This window comes from Chelon labrosus, assembly GCF_963514085.1.
Source record: "Chelon labrosus genome assembly, chromosome: 2".
Classification (NCBI taxonomy): Eukaryota; Metazoa; Chordata; class Actinopteri; order Mugiliformes; family Mugilidae; genus Chelon; species Chelon labrosus.
In genome coordinates this window covers 12,657,048-12,671,943 of record NC_140338.1, presented here as the reverse complement: position 1 = coordinate 12,671,943, position 14,896 = coordinate 12,657,048, and the positions used below count along the sequence as shown (strand labels likewise).

The following is a 14,896-nucleotide window of genomic DNA, read 5'->3' as shown; positions in this document are numbered from 1 at the left end:
ACGGTAGCCCCAGGATATGGTCGAAAACACCTTTACTTTATAAGGTATTATAAGGTAAAGTTAATGATGGCTGCTTGATATCACGCTAAAAAGGTTAAACCTACAAAAAGTCGGCATCTGTGGCCGTTCTTAATTTATTTAGAAATCATTTAGTCCCGCTAGTTTTCTAATTTGTGATGTTTTATGATAAAATATTAATGTCACGGTTATATAATGAGTGTGGGCTTAGAGAGCAGATCTTTAATTTGAGGGGAATTAACACTCAAATGGAGAAAAGAAAATACAGCCGTTTATATATTTGCGAAGGTTCTTAGTCATCCGGGGTCACGGTTTATCCATATAAAATCGAGCTGAAACAAGGGTGACTGGACTTGTGGGGAATTTCTTCATCCAAGAAGGACTGGTTGGGAGTTTAAATAGGAACGTCTGTGGGTGTTGCCCACAGATGCCTAGTCATGCGAGTGTCAGGTGGGCACAACACCCACAGATGTTCCTATTTAAACTCCCTACCAGTCTTTCTTGGATGAAATGTCTTCAGAAAACCCAGCAAGTCCAGTTGTCCTCGTTTCAGCTTGTTTTTGGACACACCGTGACGCAGAATCTGCTATTTTCAAGGGTTGAAATGTAGTCGGATGCTTGGCTGAAAAGCTGAAAGCTGATTTATGGACAGATGTTTGATGTACTCCATTATTTCTTCATCACATAAACACCTTAGACAGATTGGAGTTGACTCCAATCACCTTTGAGCCGCCAAAACTAGAGGACTGTGTATAAAACCGGTTGTAATTTCTGCACCCTTTCCTCCAATTTGGTCGTGACTTGTCTAAAATTAAACATGAGTGTGACCTTTAAGCCCATAATGATTATATCACCAGAAGATCAATATGTTTTGTTAAACACTTAAGTCTGATGGCTTCCAGGGCCAGACCCTTTGCTGTGGATAAATACTATACTGCTTGTTCTCTTTGGAAGTCTTTGGAAGTATCGTCCAGTTGCTGTGACTGCAAGTACTACTAAAAAGTACTACTTAAATAAATGTGTGTTTGTGGAAAGAGATCCCCTTCACAACTCTGTAAAAGCCTTTGGTTATTACTTCAACTCCATCCACTTTAACGTGTGGAGAAATCCTTTCCTTGACCGACGTGCCTAATTTGCTCGCGGATATTAGCCTGAAATCCACATGCAAAACAACAGTTACTTATATGTTTGCTTAAATCTTTTGCCGAGCTAAGACCGAGCTCAAACTGTCACTGTCCCCATTACTCATCTTCACCTCAGACGGCTTCTTTCATGTATGAGACACTAATTTAAGCCGGTCCCCGAGGTGTCACTTCTTCATTGGAAGTGTGTCAGTGCTGTGTGATTTTAATAGCATGCAGTAAAGCCGCCCAGTCAGTCTCTCTGGAGGGATCAGCCTCTTAAACTCGAGAGGAACCAGAGAAATTACAGCACTATCGCCGCAGACCTGCAGCTACTGCCGCTGCATTAGTATGCAAAGGCTGTCACTGGAGGTGGAGGTTTGGGCAAAAAACAAGGGGGAGATGGTCTCTAGGTGAGAATGGGCGAATTCTTAAGAGGCGAGGTTAGAGGGAGGGTTAAAAGAATTGGATAAATAGTGGAGGATCCAGTGGGAATATAAAGAGGATAGAGAGAAAAGAAACATAGGAAAGTTGGAGATGAGTCTGAAAGAAGGTCGTGTTTATCTAAGGCTGGAGGAAAGCGAACACGAGTTTCTCGTCAGCGTTTGTTCAGCAGTCAGAAGGAGTGAAGCATACAGACTTCACATCTCGGCAGATTAGACCGAGAGCCGATCTAATTAAGTTCTGATCCACATACTGTTCATAGTGTTTCATCTTCATCGTTTACCTCTATCCCTGCTTTCCCAGTGGAGCTGTTAAGATTTGAGTTTTCCCCCATAATATGTCCCTTTTCTGTTGGCTGCATAAGTAAAAGTAGGACACCCCTCTCCTCTTTGGCTTTAGGGAGGCAGATGCTGTGTCCTGCTCTACATTCGGTTGCACTGCCTGGTGCCTTGTTAAGGGCTCTGGGAACTTGCTAAATCCACAACCCAGGAGTCGGCGCGGAGCTGGAGAGAGGCTCACGACTCCAAATATTCAATAAGCAGCCTTGTTCCCATGTCTGCAGTCTTCACTGTGCTGTGGGTCGCAGGAACTTCTTAAAATGTCGAGTCATTTTGGAGGAGGGCACATTTTGACCTTGTTGTCACAACAGATAAAAACTTCCAACGTTCCTCCAAAACTTCTTGCTGTTGTTTCCATCCCAAGTTTTTGTTCTTTATTAATGACATGATACTTTGAGGAAACAGTCATCTCATTGGTTTATTAGCAAGGGAGGTAATTTACTATTTTGAGATGATATAGGGTTACATGCCAATGGGTGTATCATCTCTAAACCTATGGCATATTGTTGTCTAGTAGAAGGTTTGTGTATGCTACATCATGTATTCAGCGATTGAATCTGTTTTTGTAGATAAAATAACAAAAGTACAGCCACAGTCGTGGGTCAGGTTCAGGGCCAAGATTAGGGCGTAACAATCGGCTTCAGTCGAGTTTGATCTAAAAGGCTCGACTCTTCCATCACACCACTCTCCGTGTGGTTTTATGGATTTTGTAAGGTTGCTCTGTTCATTTAGTTGGTTGGGGAGTTCTCTTGTTCTGAATTATTTAAATTGAGAAATCAGTGTTAGCCTCCTGTCCGGAGTCATCAGGTCAGCAAGTGCTAATGTCATGTCGATTATGCCTCATTTCACAAGGTCTTCGTCATCCGGGCGGACCATAGCTTTTAACCTCCCCGAATCCCGGACCTGGGTCTCCAAAGGTTAAACAAATGCCACAGCTTGGAAGTCTCCCTGTCAGTCAGAGTGCTCCCACAAGACGCTGCTAAGCAAGTTCCCGATAATCCCAGAGAAGGTTTATTACCAGAGTCCTTGAGGACCTTTTCAAAGCAAACAGGATCAAGAGACTGAGAATTGCTGAGGGAGAGAAGAACCAGGAAGGCCGCGGCGCAGGTTTAATTAGCTGAAAGGAGTTGGATAGCTTAGGCAATCACTGGAGATACTGGTGTAGACAAGAATGCAGAGAAAGATGTCTTCTCCAAAGAGAAAAGAGAGGAGTCAAACAAAGATGTTTACGCAAAGGAATAGACCACATACTAGGAGTTGTCTCAGCAGACTTGTGCCAGAGCGGTGATGATCTACCACCACTCGGCCAGCTGTTAGTGGTTTTAAAACTAGATAATTTCCCCCTCTCAGTCGAAGATTCAAAAAGGTCAAGGCCATCTGCTAACAAGATAATTACTGGATTTGATATCATTGTTGGACAGAACATTTGATCTCAAGCAGAGAGGACAAAATAATCAGGCTTAAATGAGAATGTGCATCGAAGCGATCTACGCCTCCTCATTTGTAAGGTGGCTAGATTTACAGCTGAGAAAACATTGCCCCCACTCCTTTTGCTCCAACTCTTTCCTTCTCACAGCTCAATTCACCATGATCGTATTGATTTCTGTGTGGGTAAGTAAGACCAGCCCAGGCTCACAAAGGTTCCCTCTAAGGTAGATTTTCTCCCGTTTTGAACAGCTGAGAGCTGTCTGCAAGAGAAGGAGCTGGTTTAAAGCTGCAGATCTGGTTTGTTCTGAACCCTGAACTCGCAGTAAAATGTTTTGATTGGTGTCAGGAAGGGTGTAGCTGCCTCAAGGGAATGAGAAGAGAGGAGATTATGAGGGATAGATCTGGCAAATGAGAACGGGTTAGAGAAGTTTGCACCTGGAAGGAGAGCCAGAGAGGTTGATGGAAGTTCTAACGACAGAGAAGTGAGACGGCTGGATTTGTCAACCGGGTGAATTGTGTACCAGAACTCTGAATGCCTCTTAAACCTATTTTGTGTCAACCTCAGGATAGGAAACTGGTGTTGCCCATTGCCTAGTCTAGAGCATTCATATCCTGATTGATCATCAATTCTTATCAGAATATGAGGCTGGTAGGGCGGCACAGTGGAATAGTGGTTAGCACTGATGCCTCACAGCAAGAAGGTTCTGGGTTCGAATCCATGGGCCGACTGGGCCTTTCTATGTGGAGTTAGCTTAGGTTAGGTTCATTGGTGATTTGAAATTGGCCATAGGTTTGTGAGTGTGAATGGTTGTCATGGACAGCCATGGACATGGTTTCGGGCGTTAGCCCTGGCAACCTGTCCAGCGTGTACCCCGCCTCTCGCCCGATGACAGCTGGGATAGGCTCCTGCCCCCCCCCCCCCCCCCCCCCCCCCCCCCCGTGACCCTTCACAGGACAAGCGGTTACAGAAGATGAATGAGTGAATGAATGAGGCTGGTATACCTCTGTGTGCAATCGGTTAGTCCTACAACCAGTCAGAGCAATGAAATATGAGACATTATGCCATGAAGGCCTTAATCGCTGTTAATTCTCATTTTGGCTTTAGGGTTAACAAATTCAACCCTCAAGCCAAAATAACAGTACTCCAATGACAAGTATGACTGCATCTCTGTCACTCTTATGTTCATCACTGCGATGATGCGCCCGCCAAAGCGATTTGATCTTTTCCGGAGTATAATCACAATGAAAAGACTGAAAATGTGTAGTCTTCCAGGCTGGGTAGGCCATGGACACTGTAGGTTTCGGCTGCATCAGAAGGTTAGCCTGCCACAATGAAGAAGGCCCTGAGTAAAGAACTGTAAAATATATAGGCCTATCTAATAGGGAGAGGGGCCCTTGGAGGTAAGCTGGAACCTGAATCCGGTCCTTGTTATGCTAGAAACCACAATACAGAGACAGTTTAGCGACAGCAGTGTCTGCTTGGGATTGTCTCTCACACACAATGTAATAAATCCCCAAATGTTTTGTCATCATGTAGCACGCAGGGAAAGATAAGGATGATTAAAGAAGGATAAGACTGCAAATAAATCTTAGCAAAGCTTGGTGATGTGTTGGCACTCTATCTTGTTTTGTTTTTTTCACAAAAGAAATGCGTGCACACGCTTTAATGTGTGGGGGAATCTTCCGTTCTCCTCCCCTCGCATTGTAACCCAGATTTCCTCATTGCCCAGCTGTCAGCTTCAAAGGGAATGCCTCTTCTCTTCTCACGGCTTCTGAAATGAGCGTCTGTGAACGCGTCGCTGACTGAGCACGGTCTTGTGAAGCGGTTTCCCCCGGATCCCCGATTGTGCCCACGCGACTGCTTGCATGACGCCTTGGCAGGCAGAGTGACGTCACGGTGCTCAGATTTTACAATCAAGTAAAACAGCGTAGGGCTGTTAAACAGACGATTCAATAGACAGAAGTAAGCTTAGCTATGACGGAGGCACACGGAGACAAATGGCCACGGCTATAGAGGAGTAATGGAGCTCGTATCTATCTCCAAAACATTTGTGAAAAGAGCAAATTACGGTGAAAAGATGCATTGTGGAAATGATGTGGTGACAAAGACGGGTGAGCTGGAGATGGCTATTGATTGGGGGAAAGCAGGAGGAGGAAGGGACTCAGAGAATAAAGAGGAGGAAGGGGATGAGACGAAGCATGCCGTGATGAGTTTCAAGTGGACAGAAAAGGATGCCGTTTCTGAAGCGTCCGTGTTAAAAGCTTTCTTGAGAGATGGAGATGGAGAGTGTCCTAATGGAGTTCCTACCTGTCCCATTATTCCTTCTCCGTTCTTGTACAGCCCTCCATTATCAAAAGAGCTTCCAGTTTCCTCTCAGTTTCATGGCTCGTGGGAAATGTGGTCCTCAATCTGCTGCTGATGGGCCACGTCTAGATATTATTTTTTGGGTGCACGTCATTCTCCAACTGTCTCTCCTGGCATTTCCTGTCACCTCTCTGCTCTCTGAGAAGGCCGACGCTCCTGAAAATACTTTAAAGAAGATGATCATGTGGTTAAAGCTCCATGGAAAGACAGAGTGAAATTTACAATGCAAGTCAAGAGCGGAGACATTTTATTATTTGCTCATGCCTGCAACTATTTGCACAGATCCCTTCCAGGATGTTTGTGCACCGGCCAAAGCCTACGTGACTAGTTCGTATTAAGGGAACATTTATTCGACTTGGTATGAGGCATCTGTCACGTTACGTCCTGTGATCCAGACAGTTAATCTGTTTATGTCTATCCTCGCGCTGACAGAATGAAAACAAGCGTTTCCACCTGGAGCATTTTGGCAGCACACCAGTTGTTGTCCATTAGCTACAGCCTGCTAGCTGATTTATCCCTTTATAGCCGGTGGACACGGTGCAGTTTGTATTAAACATGTACAACATGTTCCCTCTCATTAAACGCTGGAACCGGCCTCCCTGCAGCCGGTACCTGTGACTCCTCCGTTCACACTGTACGGGTCAGTAGAGCTCACACTGAATATATGATCCAGTGACGGTTCCAATCCTAAGTTTTGACAAAATAAGCCAAAGACATTGTGTTACACTGCTGTCATTAATGCCTAATATATAACTATGAATATGTTGCACTAGTTTTAATTCCTATTATTATTATTACAATTATTTTATGCAGCGTTTGAGGTTTTTACTGTATTTAATAGTCTGCAATGAGCTGGCAAAATCTAAAGCTGAAACTCCCTAATTAACATATTTTTTAATTAGTACAAATACCAAGGACAACAAGTCTCTACTGCTTGTTTTTTGGACAAATTTGTCAAAAAAATGTAACTTTACTGAGCTGTTTCCTGCTTCTTGTGTTTGTGCTAACCTGACATGTACAACAGGTGTTTAGTTCATCTATAGCAAACTACCTATGACAGCAAAACGGATGCATGTACATACAGAGACTAACATACAATATAATATTAATTGGGAAAAGCCAATGTCAAAAGACCACTTGTGGTTTTTATTCGCTTCTCATTTACATCAAATTCCATGGATATTTCATCACAATTATTCCTCCAACCTCAAGGAACTCCATTATTCTACCTATAATCATTTCACCTTGGTATAAAGTCATAAATTAGGCATTAGGAAACACAGCAAACAGCACTTTAAATAATGTATGAATTAAAAATATATATATCATATACATGCAAACATACATAGTAGCCAATACGGCACCTGCAAGATAGGCTTGGGCATATGTGGCTCCAGGCCAACCAATCACATGAAGGTACTGTATATATTCAGTGACACTTAAAAGGTTTTTGCACCGCTCAGATTTTTCTACATTTCTGCATAAAAATGACTCAAAACATCAGCAGGTTTTCACAAACATAGACACGAAGGACCTAATCAAACAAATGAAACTCATATATTATGCTTTGGTATTTATTTATTCAACAAAATGAGCCAATATTACATATCAGAAAGGAAATTTCTGAGGACTCCAAAATAATAGTTGTTGTTGATACGGAAACCGTCCTTAGAAAGCTCCTTTGTCCGTGCCATCACACGCTTCCACAAACATCAGACTGTGACAAATCTCAGATTTATTTAAACACCACGGAGCACTGAACAACACCTGAGTCTTGTTACACTGATTGGAAACACTTCTGAACAGGTGGACTCTAATTTGCCCTTGAAATTAACTTGTAATCGTAGCGCTGCACTTACTTTTGCAGATTTCCAGATGATTAATGATGAATGATGAATTTATTTCTCTTTCATTTGTGTAATTGGGTTCTCTGCTGATGTTCTGAGACACCTTTATGCAACAATATTTAAAATTCTGAGAGGTGCAAGTATATCTGCAGTATATGCCAGCCAGGAGGGGATTGTATTTTGCAAACAAATAGTAGCTAAAGAGACAGCAAGTGAGAAGTTCAAATCCAGCCGTCGTTCTCACTTCTATACACCTGAATAGAAGCTGAGTGAAGCTGCCGTGAGCGTCTCATTTCACCTAGCTCACCGCAGGCCGCAGTACGAGGCCTTCACCAGGCATCGCCGAGCCAGCAGGGCGGGCGTCGCACTGTTCACTTGATTCCTGCTGTGACTGCCAACATATGAACAGTCTCGCTGTCTTCGGCTCCTTCCCTCCTCGCCTTCTCACTCGAGTGCCATTTGACTCATCGGAGCCAAAATCTGCTGACGGGCTCCGTTCCAGGGTCAGCGTTTGAATCTCCCAGTGGTTGCCTTGATAGGAAGCGTGCAAAATGCTAAACCACGCTTCAATCTGCTCCAAGTCCACATTTATACGCTCGGAAATACGGAGCATTTATCAAAAGCTTGGTGACGACAACTGACATAAATCATAATATAATACACTGACGTAAAAATGATTTCTTTTGCAGCTGCAATCCCTGCTAAAGTCTTTATGGTTTGTTCAGTCCTTTGTTGTGTCTACTGATGCAGAAAGCTGTTGCTCTAATCTTTCATTTGACTTGCTACACGTGGCAGCCAGAGCCTTCTGAAACCTCCAACAGATTGTGCTGTTTGTGTTTTAGGGCGGGATCGACACATGCTGTGTGTGTTTAACAGCTGTGTTTGTGTGAGAAGGCTCCTTTTAAATGAAATTACCTGTTTAAACATAGAACATCCAAACTGCACTGTACATGTTTTCTACAAATTATTCATAGTAATTTAATATGCAGCTGTGGTTAAAAAAATAAATAAAAATCCACCTTCTGTTGATGTAACCGCATTAAATAGACCAGATGTGTTTTATGGAGTGTGCACGTGTTCGCGCATGTTTACGCTGATATAACTGTGGTGTCGTCCTGTGTTGTAGGAGCTGGCATGGTCGTGGACTGGGAGCAGGAGACCGGACTCCTCATGACGTCCGGAGACGTCCGAGTCATCAGGATCTGGGACACTGACCGAGAGATGAAGGTCCAGGTACTCAGTGCACCGCTCTGCATGTCACAGTGAACTTCTTACCTTGTGATGAACCGGTCCTGTCGAATGAGCAAGCTGAATTAAAAGCCTGCAGTCTGGGCAGATGGGGAATTAGCTGGATCCTACCTCTGGTTTCTACGTCATCCTAGTCGGCTATGTTTTCATTTGGTTTGTGCACAGAACAGTATGACCCCCTTAAAGGTCTACATAAATTTATTGTTATTGTTTGCACTAATTAATGATGAGTATTAATGATCTAATTAGTGTGCTTTTTTGATTTTGTGGCCTATAGCTAGCCAAGACGACAGTCAGACTTTTGCAACAAGTATCCCTAGCTTCCTAGCATCCAAGCTAATTGTCGAAGAGTTAATTCCCAGGACGAACTGTATGTGCCATCCATAGAATGTAAATAAAGATGGACGGTGGAACTTCTCCTCAAAAGTGAACCCAAAGCAAGTAGAGCTCCCCCTGGTGTCTGGCTCCACTATAGGTCATAGTATTAATTAAACAAAAACACGAGTGAGTCTGGCGGAAGTGTGTCCGGGTCATCGATATCGTGGCTCCGCATGGCTCCGCTCTCGGACCGTACTGCGCAGACTCTGGCTCCAAAATCACAAGATGGCGCCGCTCGCACCCCCGAGAAAATAGCATCAGTTTGGCCAAAGCAAGGAAGTGGGGACACGTCGTCCATATTTATATACAGTCTATGGTCCAGACACAGACAAAGTGACGTCACGGTCAGCCTTCGTTGTCGGTAGTTCTTCGATGTCGGTTTGGTGACTGATTTTAACGCGTTAAAGCCCGGCCATCACTAGCAACCTTGCTAAAAATGGGTACGTTTGTCCGTCAGTCGACCTAGAAGATGACGTCCAGCTGAGTTTAAGAGCAGAGCTTAAGAAAAGCAGAACTTCCTTTAATTTAAACTTTTTTTTCTCACTGCATTTTCCCTCTCTGCGTAATGAGCGTTACTACATCTATGGTCGCTGTGTGGTCTAGTTAAAAGCTACACTCTCGACTCAGAATTGCTGCAGTGAAGCTAAGCTAATTGTGGTAATTTCCTGAGTGACAATTATTAAAGTGGACTTTCTCTCTGAAAAGAGTTAAAGTGGTGGCTATTACCAGTCTGGGACGCAGAGGAAGTGACACAGAGGATTCATCAGTGGAAAAAAATCTGGATTTGAGTCTAACTTGACAAGAGACCAGTACTATAGTAACTGTCAGCATCACTGTTGCAAGCTATTCCCCAGACTGTATTCTGATCCTCAGAAATGTCTCAGATTACTCTGTTGGTGCAAAAAAACATGAAAACAACCCTGTTAGCAAGACTCTGCTTTTTAAGTATTCCCATTAAAACTTAATGTGTACACCGAGCTGCTGCTACTGCTGCTGCTGCTGCTGCTGCTGCTGTCGGTCTGTTATGGTAAACTAATGGAAATTTGAGGCAGGGCTGTACCATTAGTGTGGTTTCTTCTTCTTCTTCTTTCTTTTTTTTTTCCCCACACATCTAATGGTTCCTCGATGTGCTAATCATTGTCATGATGGATGGACCTAATACAAGTACAAATGGCCCAGCCTCGCCTTTGGCTGCGTATTGACGCTTGGTCCGGCGCCAAATCAGCCGACAGTCAGCAAAGCGCATGATTGATGATTTCAGAGGAGGTTTCATGTGAAATGAGCGTTACCTTTGCAAACCTTTACTAGAGGATTTCTGTGTGTCTGTGTACCAGGACATCCCAACCGGAGCAGACAGCTGCGTCACCAGCCTGTCCTGCGACTCCCAGCGTTCCCTCATCGTCGCCGGCCTGGGCGACGGATCTGTCCGCGTGTTCGACCGGAGGATGGGTCCCAACGAATGGTACATACCTCCACATCAAATCCATTATGAATCTTTCATTTGGTTTTCCAGCACTTAAACTGTCTCAACTTTATTTAAACACACACAGCAGTTTCTGTGGACATTAACTCCTGCAGAGTCCTACATTATTTACATCTCTGATCAACATTTATTATATATAGTCTGCTGTAAATCTCCCTCCGGGGTTACCACCTCTTTTAATGGACCCTGGTGACACTGTGTTCCCCTCAGTTGGTTAAACATTATTTTAATTTCAGTCCCTAAAGGGAAAACAAAGCCCTCGAGCGTGGAGTTACATCGCTCAGCCCGCTGAGTCAGGCGTATACAGGTCATGTAAGAAGTTGGTTTAAGGAAAATGTTTTAAAGGTTTGTATGTTAAACATACAGAGCAGTGGTTCGGGCTTCAACCTACAGTTTTTCTAGAGCTGCTGCTAATTTCTGTGCAGTATTTGTGCCTCTTCTGCTTCTTGTTCTGGGAGAAAAGTTTCCTCAGACTCTTGGTAGGCTGAGCAGGTGAATCTTCTTCTTCATCTGTGGTCAGACAAAAAGCATTTTATGGTTAGAGGGTGGTCAGCTCCCTACACACAGTCAATGTGTAAATTGGTCTCTCCGGAAAGTAGTTGATGTTTTCTTTCAGTCGTGATCCCATGCTGCCACCTTGTGGCACACTTAACGTCATGAACGGCTTCAGCTCTGTGCACTGGCGTTTTCTGCTCTGGAGCTTTTGTTTTTTGTAAAGTAACCCTCTGCTCCAAACACAGCTTCACAAGGCTGCCACTCTTAACTTGACAGTGTGATCCAAACATCTTAAACAAACTGACAGTCTGCTATGTTTTTAACTAAACCTTGAAATAATCAGGAAGTTTCTGCACTATCTTCAGGTCGGCAATTTAATTTGGTGCCATTGTGGTGGTGGTATCAGAACTAAGAGTGAAAGAGTTGAGATTGTTATTGTGAGCGAAGAGCTTTGTCAGCATTAAATCATGGAGGAAGTGCAATGAAGCTTTAAAATAGTTTGTGGGAGCTGGATTGGTTGAAGACACGTGAACATAAATACATACATTCAGACCTTACATTAACATCCACCCTGGGGAATTGGATCAAATTTGGTCGGCTTAAAACACAGATGTGAACACAGTCAGGACACATTTGCCTGGACTGATCTCAGACAACATTTGGAGGTGGTCTGGGACGGCTTTGGTAGTATGAACACACAATGAGTCACATCAGAGACCTCCTACTCAGCAGAGGTGCTCTTGTGTAAGCAGAGTTTTACTTCATTCAATCATTAAAAAACTTCTATTACTAATGATCACCAGAAAAAGGAAAGCTGTACTTGTAGCTGTTAACTAATAAAATAATAAATAAATCTAAACAAACAAATTAAATTATAGGCTATAAGTAAAGCGTGTGTTATTCTTTCATTATAATATTATTTTAATTATCATAATCTGTGCTTTTTGCAGGTCTCTGGAATAACTAAGGTCAGGGCAGAGATAAATAAATAAGTAATAATAAACTATAAAGAGACTTCATATCATGTCCCCACAGCTGTTTTCTGGTTTTCATACAACATTCAGTAGAGATCTATTAGAGACAGCAGCTGTTAAAATATTCTACTGCGTCCCAAATGATGTCGGCGTTTATTTGGATACAGAGCACGAAGCTGAGATTGGATCTGAGCACTGGTTGGGGACGCATGTGGAAACACATTTTAATGTCAGGTGCCATCAAAGGTCCGAGCGGGGCTTCATATGTTTTTGGGGGATCTGCTATTTCTGTATCAAAAGCAATTCATGTATTAATTGATATTATAGACATGTATAATCTTTTTTGTATAAAAGCAAATGCCCTCTTCTTCATATAAAAAGTAGATGATTAAAAATAAAGAGCCTTGAATGAACTCGATCAGCGTGATTCAGGAGAAGCTCGGTAAGATGGTTTTGTAGCTCTTGCTGTGTGTCCTTGATGACTTGAGAAACATCATCAGTCGCTGTTCAAGTACTGTCTCAATTCAAAGTACCATCTGACCAAGTACAGTCCAAATACCTGGATGTTTTCCCACCCTGCAAATTTATTGAGAGTGCGTTGGAAGATTACTTGTGAGGACTTGGTACCGTCAAGTATCCCAGAATGACCGTCCTGTGTCCTCCCGTCCTCCAGAGTCTGTACTTCTGAATAGAAATTGTCACGTCTGGACTACCAAGTGCACAAGTCTGAAGTTTGCATACTTTATATTGGTAACTGTCCCTCAGTTGCCAGGCTACTGTTTTTCTTTGATGTCTGTTTGGTGTGTCTGTACCTTTACACCACTTGAGGGATGCTAAAGCAAAAGTTGATATTTTAACACCTAAGGGTCAGTGTGTGACATGGAGATACACAACTCATGAGGTGCCCATTGTCACCCCCCAGTGGTTGATTGGCAATATCCTCAAAGGCCAAAGACTGACAGACAACCACAACACAACAAACAAACCACCGATCGATCCGTATAAATTACACTGGTCAGACGGAATCTGGTCTTTCCATTTCTTTTTGGGTTATTGGTTCATCTAATTTCTGAATATTCAGTTTTATTATAGGAGGAGTTTCTGCCCTGTGAGCAGCTCCAGTATTTCCCCGTTTCAGGTCATCATTTTGAAGAAAGTTAGAAGTCACCTTAGTTGACGTTTACTCTGTTTCTGCAGTCGTGTGATGACCTACAGGGAGCACGGAGCCTGGGTGGTCAAAGCTCACCTCCAGAAGGAGACAGACGGTCATATTATCAGTGTCAGGTACGTTTGAGATTCACGTACCAGCAACATGGCTGTTTTTCTTACTCCCGTACTGACTCCGATGCTCTTCCATCAGTGTAAACGGTGACGTCAGGTTCTTTGAACCGCGGACGCCGGACTCCATCAATGTCCTGCAGACAGTAAAAGGGTTAACGGCCTTGGACATCCACCCGCAGGCCAACCTGTTCGCCTGGTGAGTTGGTTTTGTGTAGCGTCCAGGAAACTAAATGTAAAGATCATAGCCTTTTTTCTCAGATGTGACTAAATTATACACCTGAGAACCTTTCATACAACTGACTCCTGTCTTTCTTTGTTTCTCCAGCGGATCTATGAATCAGTTCATAGCTGTGTATAATGCTAACGGTGACGTGATCAGCAACATAAAGTACTACGATGGCTTCATGGGACAAAGGATTGGTGCCATCAGCTGTTTAGCCTTCCATCCTTACTGGGTAAAACACGAGTGATCACCACCTTTAGAATGACTATATTTTGTGCACGGATAAAAGTATATTAGTCTCTGAAATGTAGTGAAATAGGAGAACAACGTCACAAAGAAAATGAATATTCAAGCGAGGTACCTCAAAATTACACCACACAGGTGCTGCTTCAACAATCAAACTATTGCTTTCATTTAATGTGGTGAACCCACAGTGAATGAACCGCTGCCTCTGCAGTTCTGTTCAGCTCTGCTTCCAATATTTCAGTTTTCTTTTTTAGGTTTATTTGCCAACGAAGCACCAAACTTGCCTCAAGTTGCAGCTTTTTCGCATTTATTTAAATATTTCAACAACATTTCAACGTGTCAAATTATTGTTCATTGGCGCGTCTTGTATCCCCAGAGAAAATAGCATCGCCATAAAAATATGTGGGCGGCAGAAGTCGAGCTACCAAAAGCCTCTCAGTGGCCGGACAAGAACAGGAAATACTCCCTACAGTCCACCTACTCATAGTCGCAGTGATTTCAGTTCAAGTAATTGTTGATCAACTTTTATTAGCTCCAACATGAGCCGCTCAGTTCCAGTCTCCTACACGGGAGTGATGTTTATGTGAACGCTAATGCCATGTCCCCAGGAAAATAGCATCAATTTGGCCAATGCAAGGAAGTGCATATTTATATACAGTCTATGCTTTCAACCCATACACAGCAGATCTTTGCTGGAGCATCATCAGCTCCTCGACGGACTCGAGACCAAATTTCCGCCATAGAAATATGTGGGCGGCAGAAGTCGGGCTGTTTCCAAGCTACCAAACGTCTCTCAGTGGCCGGACAAGAACAGGAAATAGGCCCTACAGTCCACCTACTCATAGTCGCAGTGATTTCAGTTCCACTAATTGTTGATCAACATTTATTAGCTCCAACATGAGCCGCTCAGTTCCAGTCTCCTACACGGGAGTAATGTTTATGTGAACGCTAATAGCTGAGAAAGTTTTCTGTCTTCACCACTGTCCTGATATGATAGTCTTAGAGGT

General features: G+C 43.3%; 1 protein-coding gene across 4 annotated transcripts in view; it reads left to right on the top strand.

Moving 5' to 3' along the window:
• Positions 1-14,896, top strand: part of rptor (regulatory associated protein of MTOR, complex 1) — a 182,942-nt gene that overhangs the window by 165,306 nt on the left and 2,740 nt on the right. For all 4 annotated transcript variants that reach the window (XM_084573386.1, XM_084573385.1, XM_084573384.1 and 1 more), the window contains 5 exons: positions 8,688-8,794; positions 10,522-10,649; positions 13,337-13,423; positions 13,500-13,616; positions 13,746-13,875. In XM_084573386.1, coding sequence (XP_084429512.1) covers positions 8,688-8,794; positions 10,522-10,649; positions 13,337-13,423; positions 13,500-13,616; positions 13,746-13,875 — 569 coding nt within the window. The remainder of the gene's footprint in view (positions 1-8,687; positions 8,795-10,521; positions 10,650-13,336; positions 13,424-13,499; positions 13,617-13,745; positions 13,876-14,896) is intronic.